The 25,000-nt window shown below is 43.7% G+C and overlaps 1 protein-coding gene across 2 annotated transcripts in view; it reads right to left on the bottom strand.

The window, feature by feature from the left end:
* The window catches only part of ptpro (protein tyrosine phosphatase receptor type O), a 52,081-nt gene that overhangs the window by 1,517 nt on the left and 25,564 nt on the right, over window positions 1-25,000 (bottom strand). Inside the window, exons 11-26 of one of the 2 annotated variants that reach the window (XM_052118213.1) lie at window positions 24,582-24,745; window positions 23,879-23,999; window positions 20,877-21,010; window positions 15,759-15,897; window positions 15,542-15,662; window positions 13,121-13,189; window positions 10,992-11,075; window positions 9,389-9,424; window positions 9,131-9,212; window positions 8,967-9,057; window positions 6,176-6,252; window positions 5,927-6,061; window positions 4,125-4,247; window positions 3,358-3,512; window positions 741-876; window positions 547-652 (exon numbers count right to left, since the gene is read on the bottom strand). In XM_052118213.1, the coding sequence (XP_051974173.1) occupies window positions 551-652; window positions 741-876; window positions 3,358-3,512; window positions 4,125-4,247; window positions 5,927-6,061; window positions 6,176-6,252; window positions 8,967-9,057; window positions 9,131-9,212; window positions 9,389-9,424; window positions 10,992-11,075; window positions 13,121-13,189; window positions 15,542-15,662; window positions 15,759-15,897; window positions 20,877-21,010; window positions 23,879-23,999; window positions 24,582-24,745 (1,769 nt within the window). In that variant the 3' untranslated portion in view covers window positions 547-550. The remainder of the gene's footprint in view (window positions 1-546; window positions 653-740; window positions 877-3,357; window positions 3,513-4,124; window positions 4,248-5,926; window positions 6,062-6,175; window positions 6,253-8,966; window positions 9,058-9,130; window positions 9,213-9,388; window positions 9,425-10,991; window positions 11,076-13,120; window positions 13,190-15,541; window positions 15,663-15,758; window positions 15,898-20,876; window positions 21,011-23,878; window positions 24,000-24,581; window positions 24,746-25,000) is intronic. The other variant, XM_052118214.1, reaches the window with a different exon arrangement.

Here is a 25,000-nt window from a genome sequence, read left to right as displayed (position 1 = left end):
TGTGTAGTTGTGCAGTTGTTGTGTAGTTGTGCAGTTGTTGTGTAGTTGTGCAGTTGTGCATTTGTGGTGTAGTTGTGCAGTTGTTGTGTAGTTGTGAAGTTGTTGTGTAGTTGTGCAGTTGTGCATTTGTTGTGTAGTTGTGCAGTTGTTGTGTAGTTGTGCAGTAGTTGTGCATTTGTTGTGTAGTTGTGCAGTTGTTGTGTAGTTGTGCAGTAGTTGTGCAGTAGTTGTGCAGTAGTTGTGTAGTTGTGCAGTTGATGTGTAGTTGTGCAGTTGTTGTGTAGTTGTGTAGTTGTGCAGTTGTTGTGTAGTTGTGCAGTTGTGCATTTGTTGTGTAGTTGTGCAGTTGTTGTGTAGTTGTGCAGTAGTTGTGCAGTTGTTGTGTAGTTGTGCAGTTGTTGTGTAGTTGTGCAGTAGTTGTGCAGTAGTTGTGTAGTTGTGCAGTTGATGTGTAGTTGTGCAGTTGTTGTGTAGTTGTGCAGTTGTTGTGTAGTTGTGCAGTTGTGCATTTGTTGTGTAGTTGTGCAGTTGTTGTGTAGTTCTCACTTCATTAAGATTTGCTGGCGTTCTCATAGATGATGTCACTGGTGTGCGACTGCTTCTTCTTCTTCCACATGAGCAGAACACACTGATGAATGAACACGTACTGCTCCTGAACACACACACATTCAGTCGTTTACTTTAGCCATGTTTGATCTGTACAGTTCTGCCGCTGGAATGACAGTGATGGAGATGTTCACCTCGGTTTGGACCATGGACAGTCGGTGCGAGCGCATCTCGGACACCATCCCCAGAATATCCACATACTCGTGTTCCTGAATGTGCTGCATCAGACGATCCAGAGCGATAAATGTGCCGGTTCGACCCACTCCAGCACTGAGACAGAAATGAGACGCAGATATTGGCACTGAAAACATTCAAGAGTTCAAAAGGACATTTGAACCCTGCAACACACACAACCTCCTTAAAGGGGCCGCGACATCAAATCGTCCTTGATGTTTTGACATACAAGAGGTCATTCACTATAAAACATGCTGTAAGCTTCAGAACTCAAAACTTCCTCCCTAATACAAAATGAGCATTTATGTAAACCAAGATCGCTTGGAATTCGTGGAACTTCTGACATCACAAGGACCGAGTACATCTTCATATGCAACACCTATTTTTCCGTCATTGCACCCTTGGCCCCGCCCACTGGTTCACAATCACACAGGTGAAGAGAGATGGACGTGTCATCTAATTGGACTCGTGGTGCGTTCACAAACAACGCGAAGGAAATGTTCACCTCGCATTGCTCGCGCGAGATTGACCGCTGGATTATAAACGTGTTTTTAAACTGGCATTTGCGCGAGTATCGTGAACCCGCGAGTATTCCCGCTTCTCTTCGGTAAAAGGACAGGAGGAGGGGCTTCTACGACTTGGTTCATAGTAAAGTTAAACCAATAGCTGGAATCAAGTAGATGCGCATATTTTCAGAACTTACCAGGTCGTCTTTTAACGTCGTGTCGTACAATTATGTGTGTCGTACACACCGCTAAAACTATTTATTCATCAATTTTTCCAGATTTCTTCCGCTACTACGTCAGTACGTCAGTGACATCCGGACAATCTCAATGCTGATTGGCTTAGGCGACAACGCGGCATGTGAATGAAGTGATTTAGCGTGTTCGAGTAGCGCCATTCGCTTCATTCGCACCGCCCGGCACGAATTTGCATCAATTCACATCTTTGTATTGACTTTGTATGTAATCGCACGAAACGCTCGTAACACACCATTACACAGGACACCTTCATGTTCTCTTGCATACTTATTATTCTTTTTTTTATTATTCTCTCTCCCTCAGAGGATTTATATTATCAAGCAGCTAATAAGTAATGACCTAAAATCTTCATAACCACACCCCTAAAACATGCTAAAAACTTGCTAGCATCATGCTAACACATGCTAGCATTGCCTTGTGAAGTGCTAAAACGTGATAGCAACATGTTAACACATGCTAGCATCTCCTAGCGAGGTGCTAAAACATGCTAAAAACGTGCTAGCAACATGCTAACACATGCTAGAATCACCTAGCGAAGTGCTAAAACATGCTAAAAACATGCTAGCATCAGGCTAACACATGCAAACATCAACTAGCAAAGTGTTAAAACAAGATAAAAACGTGCCAACACATGCTAGTATCACCTAGCAAAGTGCTAAAACATGCTAAAAACATGCTAGTATCCTGCTAACACATGCTAACATCACCTAGCAACGTACTAAAACATGCTAGCATCATGCCAACACAAACATAACACCTACATGCTACCATCATGAAAAACACATGCTATCAACATTCTATGACCATTATTTTAGTGCTTAGCAACAAGTTAGAAAATGCTATTTAACGAGTTTTGCTACGGCAAGCACCACTCACATTTTCTTCAGGAAATGTACCTATCTAGTTTTAGTTGTTGTTGTATGAAAACATGATGGACTGATACTGGAAACTGGACGTGGATTTGTCTTCAGTGTATTTTAGAGTCGATTATATGTTCGGCTCATTTCATACTAGTCATTATACAATTCAAGCTTTGCAACGGACCTGATATCGAAGGATGGGGCGCTTGGACATTATGGCAAAACCCGTGAGTAAACCGTTTCATTGATGAATATTTCATATGTCATGACTGTGTGATAGTTTATGGTGCTGAAATCCTGTTTACAGCGGGCGTGACATCATGAACTTTCCAAACCATTTGTGTTGTTGGCAGTAGCGCCACCACGTGCACTGCAAAATGGAACGGGACATCCGTTTACTGTCGGCGCAACACACGGCGTGATCGATTATAATGGGTTCGATTGCTTTTGACGTGCCGGTGTCGACGGCGAGAGTGTGAGCGGCTGTGCTTGAGATCAACACTTCAATATATTCAGAGGCAACAAGACTTTTACGTTTATAATGTTGTGGAGAAGATGAGAATAATAGGGTGGAAAATGATCATACTGTATATTACTAAATTATGACTTTTCATTAAATAAAAACTTAGTGAACCTCAGGGAAGATGCCAGGTGTGCCAACTCCTCACTCGAATTGCCAAGGGGTTCACATACTTTTTTCAAACTACACTGTGAATGTTTGAATGATGTTTTAAATATTTACAAGACCAATAAAATAATTTGTGTGTTATTAGTGAAACAGATTGTGTTTGACAGTAGTGTAACTTAGATGAAGATCAAACCTGATTATAAGACAAATTTATACATAAATGCAGGTCATTCCAAAGGGTTCACATACTTTTTCTTGCTACTGTAGACAGATAGATGGATGGATAGATATATGTAAGGTCAAAGGTCACCGGTAAGTATGGGCTCACCTGCAGTGCACTATGATTGGTCCTTTGGTCCTGTTCACCTGTTGTCGTACGATCTGTACAAACTGCAGAATGCTCTCGATGGCGTTGACTGTTGGCACCCCGTGATCCGGCCATGATGTGTAATTAAAGTGTAAAACATCTTGAGTTTCATCAGCCTGCAGAGGGCGACACACACACACACACACACACACACACACACACACACACACACGCACACACACAAATGCGCACACACAAACACACACACACACATGCATGCACGCACGCACACACACAAACACACGCACGCACACACACACGCCGCACGCACACACACACAAACACACATGCGTGCACACACACACACACACGCGCACACACACACACACAAACACAGACACATGTGTGCACACACACCCACAAACACACACACACATGCACGCACACACACACACAAACACACGCACACACATGCGCGCACACACACGCACAAACACACGCGCACACACACGCACAAACACACGCGCACACACACAAACACACGCGCACACACACACACAGACAAACACACACACACACAAACACACACACAGACAAACAGACACACACACACACACACACACACACAAACAAACACGCGTGCACACACACACAAACAAACACGCGTGCACACACACACATACACACACACACAGTTATGACACATTTTGGGGTTAGGGTTAGTTATAAATGTGACCAGTAATATCTACACATTCTCTTCACAATATGAGAAGTGTGAAATTGCTCACATATCCCAGTCTGAAGTTTCTGATGGTCCACTCCGGCGAGTCCGTCTCTGACATCATCTCCACCGTGATCTCGCCGTACGCCACCGGCTCCTCAGTGAACGGCCAGTAATGATCACACTTTACCTGCACACACGCATCACACGGTACACGTGACACATGTTGGTCTGCACACACGCATCACACAGTACACGTGACACATGTTGGTCTGCACACACGCATCGCACAGTACACGTGACACATGTTGGTCTGCACACACGCATCACACAGTACACGTGACACATGTTGGTCTGCACACACGCATCGCACAGTACACGTGACGCATGTTGGTCTGCACACACGCATCGCACAGTACACGTGACACATGTTGGTCTGCACACACGCATCACACAGTACACGTGACACATGTTGGTCTGCACACACGCATCACACAGTACACGTGACACATGTTGGTCTGCACACACGCATCGCACAGTACACGCGACACATGTTGGTCTGCACACACGCATCACACAGTACACGTGACACATGTTGGTCTGCACACACGCATCACACAGTACACGTGACACATGTTGGTCTGCACACACGCATCACACAGTACACGTGACACATGTTGGTCTGCACACCGCATCACACAGTACACGTGACACATGTTGGTCTGCACACACGCATCACACAGTACACGTGACACATGTTGGTCTGCACACACGCATCACACAGTACACGTGACACATGTTGGTCTGCACACACGCATCACACAGTACACGTGACACATGTTGGTCTGCACACACGCATCGCACAGTACACGTGACACATGTTGGTCTGCACACACGCATCGCACAGTACACGTGACACATGTTGGTCTGCACACACGCATCACACAGTACACGTGACACATGTTGGTCTGCACACACGCGATCGCGACAGTACACGTGACACATGTTGGTCTGCACACACGCATCACACAGTACACGCGTGACACATGTTGGTCTGCACACACGCATCGCACAGTACACGTGACACATGTTGGTCTGCACACACGCATCGCACAGTACACGTGACACATGTTGGTCTGCACACACGCATCGCACAGTACACGTGACACATGTTGGTCTGCACACACGCATCACACAGTACACGTGACACATGTTGGTCTGCACACACGCATCACACAGTACACGTGACACATGTTGGTCTGCACACACGCATCACACAGTACACGTGACACATGTTGGTCTGCACACACGCATCGCACAGTACACGTGACACATGTTGGTCTGCACACACGCATCGCACAGTACACGTGACACATGTTGGTCTGCACACACGCATCACACAGTACACGTGACACATGTTGGTCTGCACACACGCATCACACAGTACACGTGACACATGTTGGTCTGCACACACGCATCACACAGTACACGTGACACATGTTGGTCTGCACACACGCATCACACAGTACACGTGACACATGTTGGTCTGCACACACGCATCACACAGTACACGTGACACATGTTGGTCTGCACACACGCATCACACAGTACACGTGACACATGTTGGTCTGCACACACGCATCGCACAGTACACGTGACACATGTTGGTCTGCACACACGCATCACACAGTACACGTGACACATGTTGGTCTGCACACACGCATCACACAGTACACGTGACACATGTTGGTCTGCACACACAAGCTCAGGTCATCTGTGTGTTTGCATACATTGATGACAGTATCTCACAGTTATTAATTACGCAGTCTGATAATGACGGGCAGTGAACAGGTTGCTATGGTAACTGACCCTCCTGCGCTCGTTACACTGTGTCAACATAACGACGACGTGAGACTTCTGCTGTAGAACCATCTCCCAGAATTCATTGCGTGTCTCGGGCAGCGGCCCCTGTGTGGCGATGAACTCGTGCGGGGAGTTATAACCCTGAAAACAACACAAACACAACTGACAAAAACATCAACACAACAGTGCAGCGGGACAAAAGAACATCTCTCTCAAATCTATAACTGCCTAACAACACTGAACACGTTTACTCACAGGAATGTAGTTTGCATTGATATAATCTGATCCTTCATCGTTGTGTAGAGAAATGAGCTTCACACGACTGAAATCATCTGTGACAAACAAACATTTCATGAGACAACTCTACACACACACACACACACACACACACACACACACACACACACACACACACACACACACACACACACACACACACAGATAAACGGCACACGTGCGGCACTCTTAAACTCTAATGATCAAAATAGGTGATTTTTAGGTGTCTTAGGAACTTCCTGAGCCTGTCATACAACTATTTTATTTTTCGTCCTCGAGAGGCAACACAATGAGCATTTAATTTGTTTTGCTTGCTAGCTTCTAATTAGCATGCATTACCAACCTCGGCCAGCAGGGGCCACTATCAATAAGCCTAAAATCTTACAAGGTGACAGATGTCTTGATCTGTTGATTTATAGTTGTATAATAATCTAACAAGAATGTTTTGCAGATCTTAATGAAGGCAAGAAACACCATTGAAATCAGAAGTTTACATAAACTTTAACAATTCCACAGATTTAATATTAGCAATAGTTTTGGTGGGTCTACTTGGTGCACGACACCAGTAATTTTTCAATAATTGTTTACAGACCGATTGTGTCACTTTTAATTGACTATATTATAATTCCAGTGGGTCAGAAGTTACATACAGTAAGTTAACTGTGACTATAAGCAGCTTGGAAAATTCCAGAAAATGATGTCACGCCTTTAGACAATTAGCCAATCAGCTTCTGATGGGAGGTGTGCTGAATTGGAGGTGTACCTGTGGATGTATTTTAATCTCAGTGTCTCTTTGTTTGACATCATGAGAAAATCAAAATAAATCAGACAAGACCTCAGAAAACTATTGTGGACCTCCACAAGTCTGGATCATCCTTGGGAGCAATTTCCAAACCCCTGAAGGTGCCACATTCATCTGTACAAACAATAGTACACAAGTATAAACACCATGTGACCACACAGTCATCACACCGCTCAGGAAGGAGACGCATTCTGTCTCCTAGAGATGAACGTAGCTTGTGTGAAAAGTGCAAATCAATCCCAGAACAACAGCAAAGGACCTTGTGAAGATGCTGGAGGAAACAGGTGGACGAGTATCTAGATCCACAGCAAAACCAGTCCTATATGGACATCACCTGAAAGGTGCTCAGCAAGGAAGAAGCCACTGCTCCAAAACCACCATAAACAAGCCAGAATACAGTTTGCAAGTGCACATGGGGACAAAGATCTGACTGGAGAAATGTCCTCTGGTCTGATGAAACACATATTGAACTGTTTGGCCATAATGACCATCGGTATGTTTGGAGGGAAAAGGGTGAAGAACAGCATCCCAACAGTGAAGCATGGGGGTGCAGCATCATGTTGTGGGGGTGCTGCAGGAGGGACGGGTGCACTTCACTAAATAGATGATGACATCATGAGGAAGGAACATTATGTGGATATATTGAAGCAACATCTCAAGACATCAGACAGGAAGTTAAAGCTCGTCACAAATGGGTCTTCCAAATGGACAATGACCCCAAGCACACCTCCAGAGTTGTGGTTAAATGGTTTAATGACGACAAAGTCAAGATATTGGAGTGGCATCACAAAGTCCTGACCTCAGTCCCACAGAACAATCCTGACTCTTGTGGAAGGATCCCCAAAACATTTGACCCAAGTTAAACAATTTAAAGGTAATGCTGCCAAATACTGACAGTGAGTGTAAACTTCTGAGTTCAACTGTATATAATGTTTGTGAGTCTCCTAACGCATGAAACCTCACAATTAAATGAATATATCTCAGGTTACATGCGTTTCATTTGGCATTAGTTGTCAAGTGTGACAACGGCAGTTATTTCTGGTTGATTGATGACATTCACCACCGCTAATATTGATGCTACTATTGATAATGTGCTTTTTTAATTAGTTTGATATGATGTAAACATGCGCTCGATCGATGTTTTTGCCCGTTTCGACGCCTCTCACTGTAGTAGGGTCAGTTCAAATAAATATCCATGAGAATTTCACAGACCGAGGGACAAAACAAGACTGAACAGAAAGTGCACCTGGTGGCCAATGGTGGTACTGCATGCTAATTGTTAGCTCGCAAACAAACGTTTTTTTGTTTGTTTTTGGACAGGAAACAAAACAAATAAATCTCATGTGATTAATTAGAATAAACATTTTAATCAATTAACTTTAAATAATTTTACTAGTTAGCATTATTAGTGGATGTTGATATTTTTGCAATTAAATTTATTTATATTTCTCAAATTGAAATACTTCAAACAAAACATGATTTCTTGGTAATATTATTTTAATTACTAATCAAATGAATAGTTTCCCCCGTGTGTTCGTAACACTCCTGTAACTAAGCTGGTTCCTTAATGACATCACACTCCAGGAAGTGACATCATGTTTGGAGGAATAACAATATCAGTTGGCGTTCTGTGAGGTTTTGTGCTGTTAGAGGTTTGTGTGAATGACAGAAACCAGTGTAATAATATTAACATTTAAAAAGATTGTTAAAGAACATCAAATGACCTTAGAGCGGTCAATCGCTCAGTGAACACCGGCTAACTTTAGCACGTCATTTCCACCCTGTCCATGTTTAAATAACCGAGTTACGATCGATAAAGTGAAGTGGGAGTGAAATAATACGACACGATCATTTTAAACGGTTCTGCACAACAGGCATGACTCAGATGATTGAGTGACAGAAGCTGTAGCCAATGAGCACAGTGCTGTGAGGAGTATGTGGGCGGGGCATCGCTGGCTGACCACTCACAGGGCAGGATGTTGGTGTAGCGGTTCTTGGGTCTGTTGACGGGCAGATCAGCGGCTTCATGAGACAAATCCAGACCAACACTCTTCAGCTCCTGACACAGACACACAAACATATTCATTTCTTCTTATCATGAATTCATTTCTGATAAAGAAACAGAGTTTTACCTCAAACTGCAGGGAGAACTTGTACGCCGAATCTTTGCTCATGTCTTTGATGTAAGCGTCAAAATCACTGAGCTGAACTGGACTGAAACACACATTTAATTATTATATCATCATTAATTACCATCAGTCAATAAACATCTTTATTATGAATAATGCAACGACAGGACGTCTGCACACAATGATACAGATGATCTGGGATCAGTGTGCATGGAAACATGAACAGACTCACAATGAGGATGTATTAATATTATATTTCACCTGGTTAGTTTCCTCTTCTTAAGTGCCGTCTTGCTCCTACAGGTGAAAACAATCATGTCTCAAACAGAATCAGTAATGACAGTCCATGTCAAGTCAACATGTCATGTTTAAAGGAATGTTCTGGGTTCATATGTGAAGCTCCATGTACATTATCTGAATTATATGGTTTCCTCGTTTAAACATGACTTTTACGGTGATATAATAGAAGTCTATGGGGCACGTGTACTGGAGGTTTAAAGGAATGTGAAGCTCATGTTTTTGTTGATTAATCCTACACTGTGAAAAATATCCATAATTTTAGCTGTAAAAAAACGTTAATTGATTAACGGGTCGTTACTTAACATATATTGTAAATTATATATTGGTGGAGGATGAATCTCAGTTGCCTCCGTGTCTGAGACCGTCAATCCGCGCATCTTATCACGTGACTTGTTGAACGTGTTACCATGGAGACGTAGCGCGTGTGGAGGCTTCACGCTATTCTCCGCGGCATCCACGCACAACTCACCACACGCCCCACCGAGAGCGAGAACCACATTATAGTGACCACGAGGAGGTTACCCCATGTGACTCTACCCTCCCTAGCAACCGGGACAATTTGGTTGCTATGTAGACCTGGCTGGAGTCTGTGTAAACGGTAATGTAATCTAAATACAAAAAGTAATTAAATTTATTGAAAATCAGAAAATGTAATCTGATTACAAAAAGTAATTAAATTAATTGAAAGTCAGAAAATGTAATCTGATTACAAAAAGTAATTAAATTAATTGAAAGTCAGTAAGTGTAATCTGATTACAAGAATTTAAAATGATTACACTCTTGATGAACTTTAAGTCATCGTGTGACCTTTTGTAGTTACTACGGTAATTAATAATACATTTTAAATCAGACTCTAATTGTCCCAGAAGATTAGTATATCAATTAATATCAATTAATAACCGTAAAATATACAGGAATCAAAATAACATCCTGTAACGCCTGTAACATAGTAACTGTTCTTCCGGTAAATGTGTTGTAACACAGCTGCCAGTATTTTACCGTAAAAGTAACAGATTGTTTTTACAGTGTAACGTGTGACAATGTTTACAGTAAATTGCTATTTTAGTGGTGGGATTACTTTTCTTCATGAATGGAGGATTTTACTCCAGGTAAACAATCCTTTACTGATTTTTATAAAGTATCCGTGTGTGTATTTTCATGCAAACGTTGCCGTGGTTACCGATAAATCATTCATATTTATTGTCAATAGAAACATTGAGCTTACTCAAGTCACGGTCACAATACTTGTAAAACTGGGAGTAATCAGCAGTATGTCATAGTTTGTACCTGGAACGTTCCTTTAAGAAATAAAAACCACTGAAAATCAGGCGATAGTTCGGAGCTTCCTCAATGTGACGAGAGAATGGGCATCCACTCAAGAGACAACATGTGTGTGTTAGCAGTCACGCAGCGAGAGCAGCGACTGTTAGTGTCCTCTGTAATAAGCAGCGTGTTCAATGCAGACACGAGCGTTTCCAGAACATTTCCGTTATGAACGTGTGAATGAAAACACAGCAAGAGTTTCAGTGGTGTCGCTACAGTCAGCATCGCCGCTGCTACTTACCACGGATTAATATAAAAGGCCAAGAGATAGTCAGTCCAAAGGCAGGACGGCAGAAGAGTGAGGAACGCAAAGAGACTCCTGCGCCTGAAGCCGTTTCAACATAAACACAAAAGCAAGAGACAGAAGAAGGTCCAAGCACAAAACATGGTGCTGCATTAGTAAAAGTGACACACAGATGAGAAATATTCAATTAGTGCCTCACAGGTTAATTAAGGCTTCATGCAGTCACGTGTTCTCTCTCTATACGTGATATACGATGCACAGAAATCATCTGTAAATACAGCAGACAAGCAAACAAGCACAACATAAACACAATTATGATGTCCACTTTCCCCGACACGGCTTACACTGGACGAGCCTTCAGTGGAACGACAAATTCTTTTCTAAATATTGGCACAAATATTGGCTAGAATAAAAAAAAGAGTTCGACTGATTGTGGATTTTGCCGATACGATAACGAAGGTGTTAGGAAGGCAAATAAACGATTAATCGGCCGCTAGTTTTTCAAATTGATTTATAGAATGTAAAAATAAATTCGTATTCTTTGTTTATTTTGGCGGGCAAAGACAAAGAGTCCAAAATGAATAAAATCCCAGATGCGTTTTTTTCGTTCAACCAAAATCCTAATAGTAATTTGTAACGTTTTTATGGTAATTTTAATGTTAAAATTACGATTTGGTGCATGACGCGGGATTTTTGTGTATAAACAAGCCCGAAACACACTTGGGACTCTTATTTTGAAATGACAGAAACTATCAACAGATCTTTATTGATAACCGATAGTTCCAAAAAAGCAACAATCGGCACAGATTAATCGATATATTGGTATAATACCTCTAGCATTAACAGTGATTGAATCGGAACACACTTCACTTCTACTGGTCGATTTTTGATTTCTAAATTAAATTTATTTATTGTAAAACCCATTTTTTTTTATCAAAACATTTAAAATTTAAATTCTCCTTCAAATGAAACAAATTCATATTCACAAAAACAAAAAAGTGGTCAAAAAAAATCATCCAGCAGCACCTTAAAAATCACTCGACGACAACAGGTGGAAAAATAGCAAAACATATTAGATCATAAATAGAATTGTTACATACGCATAATAGTTTAACACAAATCATAAATATTCCTTTCTTTAAACGCTACAACAGTGATCGTCATGGACATAATTCATGTTCTATATTTACTGGACATGATCTTTATCGCCACCTGCTGGTGGAAACTGCAAATGCAGGAGCTGAGTTTGGACTTTGCGCTGAAAACAGACGTGCTTTTGTCTCAACGCAATGAGATATTTCTCAAGACATTAACAGACACCCACAGTTTGCACCAACACTGCCACCCATGCCCACTTGCGCTTTGTGCTGGCACGAAAATTGGTTAAGACGTCGCACACGGTCATGTTGCGCTTTGCACGCTAACGAACACAGAGCCCGAAATGATTTACAAATGTTATGAATTTAATTATATATATTTAATTAGCTTTGTTACATCAAAGCTGGCTCGTGATATTTATGGTCTCCGTTCAACTAATTTAAATAACTTTTGTTTTAAATATATATACGCATGTATGGACACTTATAGCATTACGCCGCGTCTTTACAAGACGTGAAGCGATAAAAGCTCTCTTAAAAACAATCGCATTATAATAACAATTGTTGTCCTAACTAGCCATAATCGTGAGGGAAGTCCATGTCACAATTTATACCAGTAAATGTTTTAAACTACTGCAGTAAACAACGTTATTTGCTGATTATACATCACTGAAGGCTACAGCGTAACGGACTCAAGCAGTCGCGATGGGACGTCCAGTGTAAACACCGTGTGAGCGAGAGTATTATGTTTGATTGACCGTAAGTGACAGAAAGAGTTTCAGTCCATTTAATGAAAGCCAAAAATCTGCCTTGACTGAAACTCTTCAAACTTTTATATTAATCATGTGTGAAACAACTCAATCTGTGATTCTGGACATTTAGAGAGTTTCAAGTTGGGAAAAAATGATCCCATAACGATCCCAACACTGGTTATACTTCACATCCTGGTAACATTTCTCAACTCATTGTGATTTAAATTAATTTCATTGACTGCCGCGAGAGACTTCAAGAATCATCGAGAGTTCATACCAGTTATACGGCAGTTTCCCGTCCCGCTCGAAAGAGGCAAAATTCACAAAGGTTTCGGCACCGCACTCCCTGAAATAAACACACACATCAGAGATATGCTTAATGCAGGATTACAATGAGGTTATTGTCTTTATATTACAGTTAACATGAAACAGTAACAATTTCACTTCAGTAGGCACCGATCGTCTCCGTTAGTGTTCTTCTTATTCCGCTCTGGGAGTCTATTGAAGCCCATAGAACCGTACATAGGAACGTTGTGAAATTTGGCACACTGATAGAGGACACACTCAAATATAACTGACCCAAATTTGGGGTCTCTAACTCAAACCCTCTAGTGCCACCCACTGTTCAAAGTTGCACACATGTTTCGGCCTATAACTTTTGAATGGTAACGCCTAGAAGCAAAATTCCTTGTCTCTAAGCTCCGCCCACTAGACTTTCCGCCATTTTTTATTTTATGGCATTCGCTTGCAATTTGGGACAGTTCATCTAGAGACACTAATGACAAAAAGTTATGGAGTTCATGATGATAGACCAAACTGTTGAGTGAGGCTGTATCTTTGTAACGCATTAGCCCTTTGACACGAAACTTGGTATAAGTCATTAAAAGCATGACCGGAGGGTACCTGTACCGTTTCGGCACAGCACCACCAAGTGATTAAGATTAAAAATAGCTATTTTGGCTTATAACTTCTGAATATTTTGGCCGACAATCACGACACTGTCACTTTAGATTCCTTGTGTCTTACAGAGTTGATTAATACCCAATTTTCCAATGTCGGCCATATTGGACACTGGCATTATGAATTTTGCCTTAAATTGCTATATTTTAGAAACGCATTGGCGTATCATTACAAAATGTGGTATGTGACATCGGGGCAATGTCCTGAAGGTACTCACCAACTTTAGGGACAGTGCCACCTAGTGGTCAATGGATATAATAAAATGCTTAGAACTTGAAAAATGTCAAAAGTCATGAGACTTGTGATGTCGAATTCGACGGCGAGCACGCCGCAATAGACGTGAGGCTGTATCCTTGCAACGCTGTAGCGTATTGGCACAAAACTTGGTATATGTCATCACAAACATGACTTGAGGGTACATGCACAGTTTGGGCACAGCGCCACCTAGTGGTCAAGAAAAATTAAAATGGCTACTTCTAAATAGTTTTACCTAAAATCATGAGACTGGTCACTTTAGATTCCTTGGGGCATACATTTAGAAACATTTGGCCTATTGTCGTGAGATTTGTGCCGTTAGATTCCTTGAGTCATGCCAAGTACGATGATGCCAAATTTACCATGGTCGGGCATACTTCTAGTCCATCCATCCATCCATCTTCAACCGCTTATCCGAAGTCGGGTCGCAGGGGCGGCAGCTCCAGTAGGGGGCGCCAAACTTCCCTATCCCGAGCCACATTAACCAGCTCTGACTGGAGGACCCCGAGGCGTTCCCAGACCAGTGTGGAGATGTAATCTCTCCAGCTAATCCTGGGTCTTCCCCGAGGCCTCCTCCCAGCTGGACGTGCCTGAAACACCTCCCTAGGGAGGCGGCTGGGGGTATCCTTACCAGATGCCCAAACCACCTCAACTGACTCCTTTCGATGCAAAGGAGCAGCGGCTCTACTCCGAGCTCCTCACGGATGACTGAGCTCCTCATCTCTAAGGGAGAAGCCCGCCACCCTTCTGAGGAAGCCCATTTCGGCCGCTTGTACTCGCGACCTAGTTCTTTCAGTCATGACCCAGCCTTCATGACCATAGGTGAGGGTAGAAACAAAAACTGACCGGTAGATCGAGAGCTTTGCCTTCCAGCTCTCTTTTCGTGACAACGGTGCGATAGAGCGAGTGCAATACCGCCCCCGCTGCCCCGATTCTCCGGCCAACCTCCCGCTCCATCCGTGAACAAGACCCCGAGGTACTTGAACTCCTTCACTTGGGGCAATACCTCCTTCCCTACCCGGAGTACGCACTCCATCGGTTTCTAGTCCGCCATTTTGAATTGAAAACATACTTTTTGTAACTCCTAGGCTGTACGTCCGTTTCGCATGAAATTTGCCACGTATCATCCAATGACACTCACGACAAAAAGCGATCAAAGGCTTTTCGAGAGTCTAAATGGTCCTCGAATAAACAGATGGCATGACTCCTAAAAGGATCAAAGGCTTTATCTCGCCAACACTTGGGCATATTGACATGACACTTTTTGTTATTACCTGCACACCCTGATCGCACCATATACATCTGGTGGCAGCGCCACCTATTAGTCATTGTATTGTAGTATAAGCAATTTTACTCGCAGCACTTTTCTTATAATCATAATTAGTGATCTCCAATCGGATTGACGGCCCTAATTATTATATTTAACAAAAGAGAAGCAATTGACATGAACAGACAGGAAAAGGGATTTTGTGCTGTTTCTCACCGACTCAGTTCCTTGTGTTTCTTTCGTAAGACGAGCAGGAAGAGCACCAGCAGACTGATGAGCAGAACACTGAGAACCGCCAGAGCCGAGATCGCTGCCACACTCGGATTCATCTCACGCACTCAACACACAAACACACACGTGTCTGTTACAATCATTTCTATGATGTTTTCTAATGACTTTCAGACAGTGAACACTGATTAAAAGACGGTCTCACCTGATGTGTTGATGGTGATGTATGCCGGGTCACTGGCTGTGCTGTAACTGGTGCTGATCACTGTACAGTTGTATGAGGTGGACGGCTGTAGTCCGGATACAGTGACAACATGAGCGGCTGTGATCAACGGCTCACGGACCTGCAGGACAAAACCATTTACGCTCAAATCAAGATTACTGCTCTTTATTTATATTGTAAGTAGTCATGCAATGAGCAGGATCATGTGAAGTCAAGGGCCCGATCACCCTGTCTGACTGTACATTATCCTGTATGTAAATGCTTAATGCAACATCTACTGTTTCTATAGTAAGCAGATGTTGAGGAGCTGATGCTTTGAGTTTGGGGTGGGTACAAGTGTCCATCCCAACAGGCAAACGCTGCCATGGCAACAGTGCGAGTCATCGTGATGAAGGTCAATACTTCAAAATTACTCTAATAAAGCAACAGGCGACCTGAGAGAATCTGCAGCGAAAGGAATGAAAAATATGGTAGAATATAATACAATTATAATATCAACTATTAAAAATGTTATATAAATTAAGGCGGATTAAACTAATTAATTGCAGAGTTTTCTGTGATTAATCGAGATGAATCGTGGTACATTAAAACAAACACTATAATATAATAATAAATATACCGTATTTACTTTATATGTTTTCTCAAAGGACTTGTAAAAGCATTTATTTTAACTATTTAAATATGCATATATTAAAGTGTTCATTTTTTTGCGGGTAGAATTAATTAGACATATTTTTATTGGAATAACTCTTTGAGAAATGAATATGTTTACATGCCATAAAATCTGTGGACATGCTGTAATTAAAAGTTGGGCAAAATCTGCCGGTTGCTAAGGAGGGTAGAGTCACGTGGGGTAACCAAATTGGGCCGGTTGCTAGGGAGGGTAGAGTCACATGGGGTAACCAAATTGGCCGGTTGCTAGGGAGGGTAGAGTCACATGGGGTAACCAAATTGGCCCGGTTGCTAGGGAGGGTAGAGTCACGTGGGGTAACCAAATTGGGCCGGTTGCTAGGGAGGGTAGAGTCACATGGGGTAACCAAATTGGCCCGGTTGCTAGGGAGGGTAGAGTCACATGGGGTAACCAAATTGGCCCGGTTGCTAGGGAGGGTAGAGTCACATGGGGTAACCAAATTGGCCCGGTTGCTAGGGAGGGTAGAGTCACATGGGGTAACCAAATTGGGCGGTTGCTAGGGAGGGTAGAGTCACATGGGGTAACAAAATTGGGCGGTTGCTAGGGAGGGTAGAGTCACATGGGGTAACCAAATTGGGCGGTTGCTAGGTAGGGTAGAGTCACATGGGGTAACCAAATTGGCCCGGTTGCTAGGGAGGGTAGAGTCACGTGGGGTAACCAAATTGGCCCGGTTGCTAGGGAGGGTAGAGTCACGTGGGGTAACCAAATTGGGCGGTTGCTAGGGAGGGTAGAGTCACATGGGGTAACCAAATTGGCCCGGTTGCTAGGGAGGGTAGAGTCACATGGGGTAACCAAATTGGCCCGGTTGCTAGGGAGGGTAGAGTCACGTGGGGTAACCAAATTGGGCCGGTTGCTAGGGAGGGTAGAGTCACATGGGGTAACCAAATTGGCCCGGTTGCTAGGGAGGGTAGAGTCACATGGGGTAACCAAATTGGGCGGTTGCTAGGGAGGGTAGAGTCACATGGGGTAACCAAATTGGCCCGGTTGCTAGGGAGGGTAGAGTCACATGGGGTAACCAAATTGGCCCGGTTGCTAGGGAGGGTAGAGTCACGTGGGGTAACCAAATTGGGCGGTTGCTAGGGAGGGTAGAGTCACATGGGGTAACCAAATTGGCCCGGTTGCTAGGGAGGGTAGAGTCACATGGGGTAACCAAATTGGCCCGGTTGCTAGGGAGGGTAGAGTCACATGGGGTAACCAAATTGGCCCGGTTGCTAGGGAGGGTAGAGTCACATGGGGTAACCAAATTGGGCCGGTTGCTAGGGAGGGTAGAGTCACATGGGGTAACAAAATTGGGCCGGTTGCTAGGGAGGGTAGAGTTACATGGGGTAACCAAATTGGGCCGGTTGCTAGGTAGGGTAGAGTCACATGGGGTAACAAAATTGGGCCGGTTGCTAGGGAGGGTAGAGTCACATGGGGTAACCTCCTCGTGGTGGTGATTAGTGGTTCTCTCAATGGGGCGTGTGGTGAGTTGTGTGTGGATCGTGGAGAGTAGCATGAGTCCAGAAGTCTCAGAAGTGGACGCAACTGAAACTTGTCCTCTGCCACCCGGATTGAGGCGAGTCACTACGCCACCACGAAGACTTCGATTGTAGTGGGAATTGGGCATTCTGAATGTTGCTGACCCCTGATATAAAATGATGCATTCTGAAACTCTGTCTAAGAAACTGCTGAACAAAATATTATTTTTCTGATTTGACTTTATATATCTCTGGGTGTAAATAAAGTTGCTCTGAAAAACTGCTTTTGTTTTGTCATCGACTGTATGTGAGAAACAATTTTGTGTTGATACGACAAAGCGATCAAATGTTGCAACATTACAAATATAATGTATCATAGTGTCCAAAAACATCTCCAAACAAATAAAAGATAATAATTGTACATAAGAACTAATTACACATGCAAACACAACAATGACTAAAGGTTTGCATAGCATGCAGACATGATTTTAGTCATGAGATTTCACAGAATGAGTTTCATTCTGTGTCATTTGAGTCATCATTGAGTCTGTGTCGTGTATTTGGCGCCATCTCCTGGTGGTCATATGTAACATTGTGCTTCATGTGGATTATCTAATGATCTATACATCTGATTATCTTGTGTGTGGACTCGATTGAAAGATAATCACAGACTCTAATTAATGATATTTGATATTATATGTTCCGTTAATTTTTTGTGAAGTTATAAGTGAAAACGCGGCATATAAGCAACACTAACATAATAGTTAAACACATATATTTAGCTGTTACTCGCTATATTTCTGTCTGTGAGTAAAACAAATAATCTGGTTGTATTTTACTCTTTAAGATCTTTCCAACAATATATGACACATGAATATTTGATCAGTTTGATGTTTAGCAATTATATGTGCAGTGCGAAATTATTAATAAATGATAAAAATGGAGCATTTCTGATTTTTCTGCAAATTAAATCTACATGCATTGTAAAGTAGAGCTTCTAAACTTTCAAACGAGTCCTATTTTGTGTTAATCAAGACTGCAGTTATTAATATTTTGATGTAAACAAAAACTGTTACTGTCTGTATCAGCTGTGACAAAGCCAATCAGTCATTTACGGATAATTGAACCACCTAAAAACCACCTTTGGTAAAATCACTGTACAGCCGTGGCCAGAAGTTTGGCAGTGACTTTAGTGTTTTGCAAAGTTTGCTGCTTCAGTATTTGTAAATAATTATTTCACATGTTTCTATGGTATACTGAAACCAATGATGAGCATTTCATGAGTTTTAAAGACTTTTATTGGCAAAAACATTCAATTTAAGCAAAGAGTCAATATTTCAGTGTTGACCCTTGTTCTTCATCACCTCTGCAATTCTCTCTGGCATGCTGGATATCAGCTTCGGGGCCAAATCCTGACTGATGATCCATTATTACTCTTATTAGTGCTCGGAGTCGATCACAGTTTGTGGGCTTCTGCTTGTCCACTCGCCTTTTGAGGATTGACCACAGGTACGCTATGGGATTAAGATCGGGGGAGTTGTCTGGCCACGGATCCAAAATATCACTGTAATGTAATGATCTCCGAGCCACTTCATTATCACTCTTGCCTTGTGACATGGTGTTCCGTCATGCTGGAAAATGCACGAATAATCCCCAAATTGTTCCTGGATCGTTGGGAGAAGTTTTGATAGCATTCTTTATTCATGGCCGTGTTTTTGTGCAGGATTGTGAGCGAGCCCACTCCCTGTGATGAAGAGCAACCCCACACATGGATGGTCTCAGGATGCTTCACTGTTGGCACAGGACTCATGGTAGTGTACACCTTTTCTTCTCCGGACTATCGATTTTCCAGATGTCCCAAACAGTCGGAAGGGGAAATAACTTTGCACCAGTCTTCTGCTGTCCAATCCTTGTACTTCCTGCAGAATTTCAGTCAGTCCTTGATGTTTGTCTTGGAGAGAAGTGGCTTCTTTGCTGCCCTTCTTGACACCAGGCCATTGCCCAAAAGTCTTCGCCTCACTGTGCGTGCAGATGCCCTCACACCAACCTGCTGCCAATCTTGAGCTCTGCACTGGTGCTGACACGATTCTGTATCTGACTCCTCATGAGGAGACGGTCCTGGCACCTGCTGGACACTCTGGGACGTCCTGAAGCCTTCTTCACTGCAGTTGAATCTCTCTCCTTGAAGTTCTTGATGATCCGGTAAATGGTTCTTTAAGGTGCAATATTCCTTGCAGCAATTTCCTTTCACGTGAGGCCATTTTAATGCAAAGCGATGTTGGCTGCACGTCTGTCTTTAGAGGTATCCGTCGCTAACAAGAACACAATGATTGGAAGCACTTCTTCCCTCCTTTTATAGCATCAGTCTGCTCTTATAATCCAATCAGAATGATCGAGTGATGTCACCTGACTAGTGCTCACTCACAGTTTCACAGGTGCTGCTGATATGATCAGTGAAATTATGTTCGCTGGTCATTTTGTGGGAGGGACAAAAAACTGTGAAATTTGTTTTTTTTTTGTTTTTTTTGGCCAATGAAGCTTTTTGCACTTATTTAAAAGCATCTGATCACTCAATGTGAATCAACACCACAACAACTGAAGCACAGAACTTTACGAAACACGGCAGCAACAATTTACTTCTAATTTCATAGAATAAAATAATAATAATCTCACGATCTAACAGTTTTTACAATGAATAATGACAATGTTATAATGTCAAATTCAGTAATTCAGTAAGTTTGCAAACCCCAGCGATGAACGACACCAATGATATAATAGAATAACTACAAATGAAATATATGAATATTCATTAGTGTAACTGTAGACTGTTGCTATTGGATATCAGATGGCAATGATAACATATTCATGTATGACGGTATTTACATGGTACTATCCTCATATGTACTCAAATGTGTGTCAGTAACGTTGTCAGAGTACACAAGAGTTTGTTACCTTGAGTTCTCGGTGTGTCCGCGGCGGTCTGCAGGTCACCTGATAGAAATCCACGACTCCCTCTTCTGTCCAGAGCAGCGTGACCGCCGTGTCTGTGGTGTTCACCATGTACAGGGTCTTCGGAGGTGCCGGATCTGTCCACACGAGCAAAGCAGAGAAACTGTTCGAGCACTAAACTGCAAGTTCCTCTAAATGAAACAAACGGCCAAAGCGATTCTGACACATACAACTTGTGCAGGAAGTCAGATTATTTTTAGAAAATGATTGTCTGCTGAATTGTTTTGCACAATTTTTATTCCTCTTTTGAGTTTTAACTCGTTCAGTGTAAAAACTGAATTTTATAAAGTAGTTTTTCAATGAATATGAGCTCATGAAACTGCATGATGTCACACTGCAGGACATGTCAACTTAAAGGGACAGTTCACCTAAAAATGTAAATGCAGTCATTGTTTACTCACCCCTGTGTTGTTATAAATCAATATGACTTAAAGTGACGAGAGACGAGTGACGAGAGACGAGAGACGAGTGACGAGAGACGAGTGACGAGAGACGAGTGACGAGAGACGAGAGACGAGTGACGAGAGACGAGAGACGAGACACGAGAGACGAGTGACGAGAGACGAGAGACGAGTGACGAGAGACGAGAGACGAGTGACGAGTGACGAGAGACGAGTGACGAGAGACGAGTGACAAGAGACGAGTGACGAGTGATGAGTGACGAGAGACGAGTGACAAGAGACGAGTGACGAGACACGAGTGACGAGACACGAGTGACGAGAGACGAGACACGAGAGACGAGTGACGAGAGACGAGTGACGAGAGACGAGAGACGAGTGACGAGTGACGAGAGACGAGAGACGAGTGACGAGACACGAGAGACGAGTGACGAGAGACGAGAGACGAGAGACGAGTGACGAGAGACGAGAGACGAGGCAGTGAGCGAGAGACAGTGGCGAGGCAGTGACTGCGAGAGAGGAGTGGCGAGAGACGCAGTGGCCGAGAGACGAGGCAGAGCGCAGTGACCGAGACAGCGAGTGACGAGTGACGAGAGTGAGTGACGAGACACGAGAGATGAGTGACGAGAGATGAGTGACTAGAGACGAGTGACGAGAGACGAGTGACGAGAGACACAGCAGTGGCCGAGAGACAGTGACGCAGAGTGAGTGACGAGACGACGCAGAGATGAGTGGCGAGAGGCGAGTGACGCAGAGGCGAGAGACGAGTGGCGCAGTGGCGAGAGGCGAGTGACTAGAGAGGAGTGAGCGAGAGGCAGTGGCCGAGACACGAGTGGCGAGACACGAGTGACCGAGAGACGAGTGGCGAGAGATGAGAGGCAGTGGCGAGACGATGACGCAGTGGCGAGAGACGAGAGGCGAGACGACGAGGCGAGTGACGAGACAGCGACGAGGCAGTGGACGAGTGACGAGAGGCGAGTGGCGAGAGGCAGTGACAAGAGGCGAGTGACAGAGACGAGTGACCAGAGACTGAGTGGCAGAGACGAGGCAGTGACTAGAGGCGAGTGGCGAGAGACGGTGACTGAGAGGCAGTGGCGAGAGACGAGAGACGAGTGACGAGAGACGAGAGACGAGTGACGAGACAAGAGTGACGAGTGACGAGAGTGAGTGACGAGACACGAGAGATGAGTGACAAGAGACGAGTGACGAGACACGAGTGACGAGAGACGAGAGATGAGTGACGAGAGACGAGTGACGAGAGACGAGTGACGAGAGACGAGTGACGAGAGACGAGTGACTAGAGACGAGAGACGAGTGACGAGAGACGAGTGACTAGAGACGAGTGACGAGAGACGAGTGACTAGAGACGAGTGACGAGAGACGAGAGACGAGTGACGAGAGACGAGTGACGAGAGACGAGTGACTAGAGACGAGTGACGAGAGATGAGAGACGAGTGACGAGACACGAGTGACGAGAGACGAGTGACGAGAGTGAGTGACGAGAGATGAGTGACTAGAGACGAGTGACGAGAGACGAGAGACGAGTGACGAGAGACGAGTGACGAGACACGAGTGATGAGTGACGAGAGACGAGAGACGAGTGACGAGAGACGAGTGACGAGACACGAGAGACGAGTGACGAGACACGAGTGACGAGTGACGAGAGACGAGTGACGAGAGACGAGTGACGAGAGACGAGTGACGAGTGACGAGAGACGAGACACGAGTGACGAGTGAGGAGAGACGAGTGACAAGAGACAAGTGACAAGTGACGAGAGACGAGAGACGAGTGACGTGTAACTCCGTCCACTGTGATCTGCCACCGGTCCAAAAACTAAATAATAAGGCTGGGCATAGAAATGCATCAATTCTTGGACTACAAACTCTTCAGACATGTTTAGTAAGTTCTGTTCTCTGTTTTGTGAGCAGTTGTGTTCTGTTGTCACTATCACTGTTTTTAGATAAACAAAACGATTTTCTCTTGAACGCCCGATGTCGTGAGGGGTGCGTGAACTGTTGCTCTCGTGTCCTATCATGAACACACACAGGAGATCAACAGTGAACATTTACACTCAATAATACATCAGATTTCAGTTTCTCATCAAATCTTATCCTATCATAACAATCATGAGCTCATGAATAATTAATTAGACGTCTGAATGATACTTTTGTGTTCTTTTGAAGTTTGAAGAGGTGTCACCATAAACTGCCATTGTGACATCACTGAGCACAACATTTATTCACAATTTCTCCCTTTGTGTTCAGAGACAGAAAGTCATATAGAGTTACAACAACACGGGGGTGAGTAAACAATGACTGAATTTACATTTTTGGGTGAACTGTCCCTATAGGGGCAGTGGTGGCTCAACGGTTAAGGCTCTGGGAGGGGGTTCAAGCCCAAGCACCGCCATGATGCCACTGTTGTGCCCTTGACCCTATCTGCTCCGGGGGCGCCGTATCATGCTGACCCTGCACTCTGACCCCAGTATAGTATATATGTATATATGTATATGTATACTGTTAATGCACATCCAATGTGTGACTGACCGAGTTTAATGATGTGAGGCGCAGATGTGTTGCGGCTTCTCTCCGTACACGCCGTGACCGTCAGGTTATAGATGTCACCGGGAGGAAGAGAGAGAGACGCCTTCATCATGTTACGAGTCACCTGAAACACACACACACACATACAGCAATCGTCGCTATAGCAACACGCTGTCAGTCATGTGTTCGTTAAACCAGTGGGTCCCAAACGTCTCCTTTAACCTTAAAAGTTCGACTCTTTGTTCAGTTCCTCCCGGTTAGGATCATTAATATAAATATGAGGTTCTCTCTCAGGGCTGGCTCTGTATGGAAACATTAAGCCGTTGCTAATTAAATGTTGTCTGTGCGTTAGATAAATAAGTGTGCTGGTAATTGGATTCATTACAGGCTAATGCTGCAGCGCTGTTGCTAGAAACACACTGAAGCTCATTTATCTGTGAATCTGTGCACGGCAGATAAACGCCACAGCGGTTAGTTTTACCACAGTAAACGGACTCCGGTGAGTCATCGGAGCAGGAAGTGAATAATAATGGAGCGATTCATCACACAGTGACTCATATGCGTATTATAAAGTCTGAATCAGTCACATCTAATTCATTCTTTATTCTATTACAAATGTTACGCTAAATAATAATGAACCCTCCCGTGGAATTCGGTCATTTTCCTCATTACATAAAAATGTGATTTGTGAGTGACAGATACTCACGTCGATGGCGTAGCGTCTCTTTGCTCCCTTCCTGCCCTCCACCACGACCTGCCAGTGCAGCATCCGTGAGTGTGACAGATCGGTGAACAGATCGCCATACGTCCAGCGCACATACAGCGTCCCGTGAGAATAATCCACAGAGGAGATGTGCGGAGCTTCAGGAGCTGACACACACACACACACACACACACACACACACACACACACACACACACACACACACACACACACACACACACACACACACACACACATATACACACACACACACACATACACACACACACACACACACACACACACATATACACACACACACACACACACAGAGAGACACACACACACATATACACACACACACACATATACACACACACACACACAGACACACACACACACATGCACACACACACACACAC

Source organism: Xyrauchen texanus, chromosome 45, assembly GCF_025860055.1.
Source record: "Xyrauchen texanus isolate HMW12.3.18 chromosome 45, RBS_HiC_50CHRs, whole genome shotgun sequence".
Lineage (NCBI taxonomy): Eukaryota > Metazoa > Chordata > Actinopteri > Cypriniformes > Catostomidae > Xyrauchen > Xyrauchen texanus.
The sequence above is the reverse complement of the archived record's forward strand: the minus strand, read 5'-3'. Positions and strand labels throughout refer to the sequence as shown.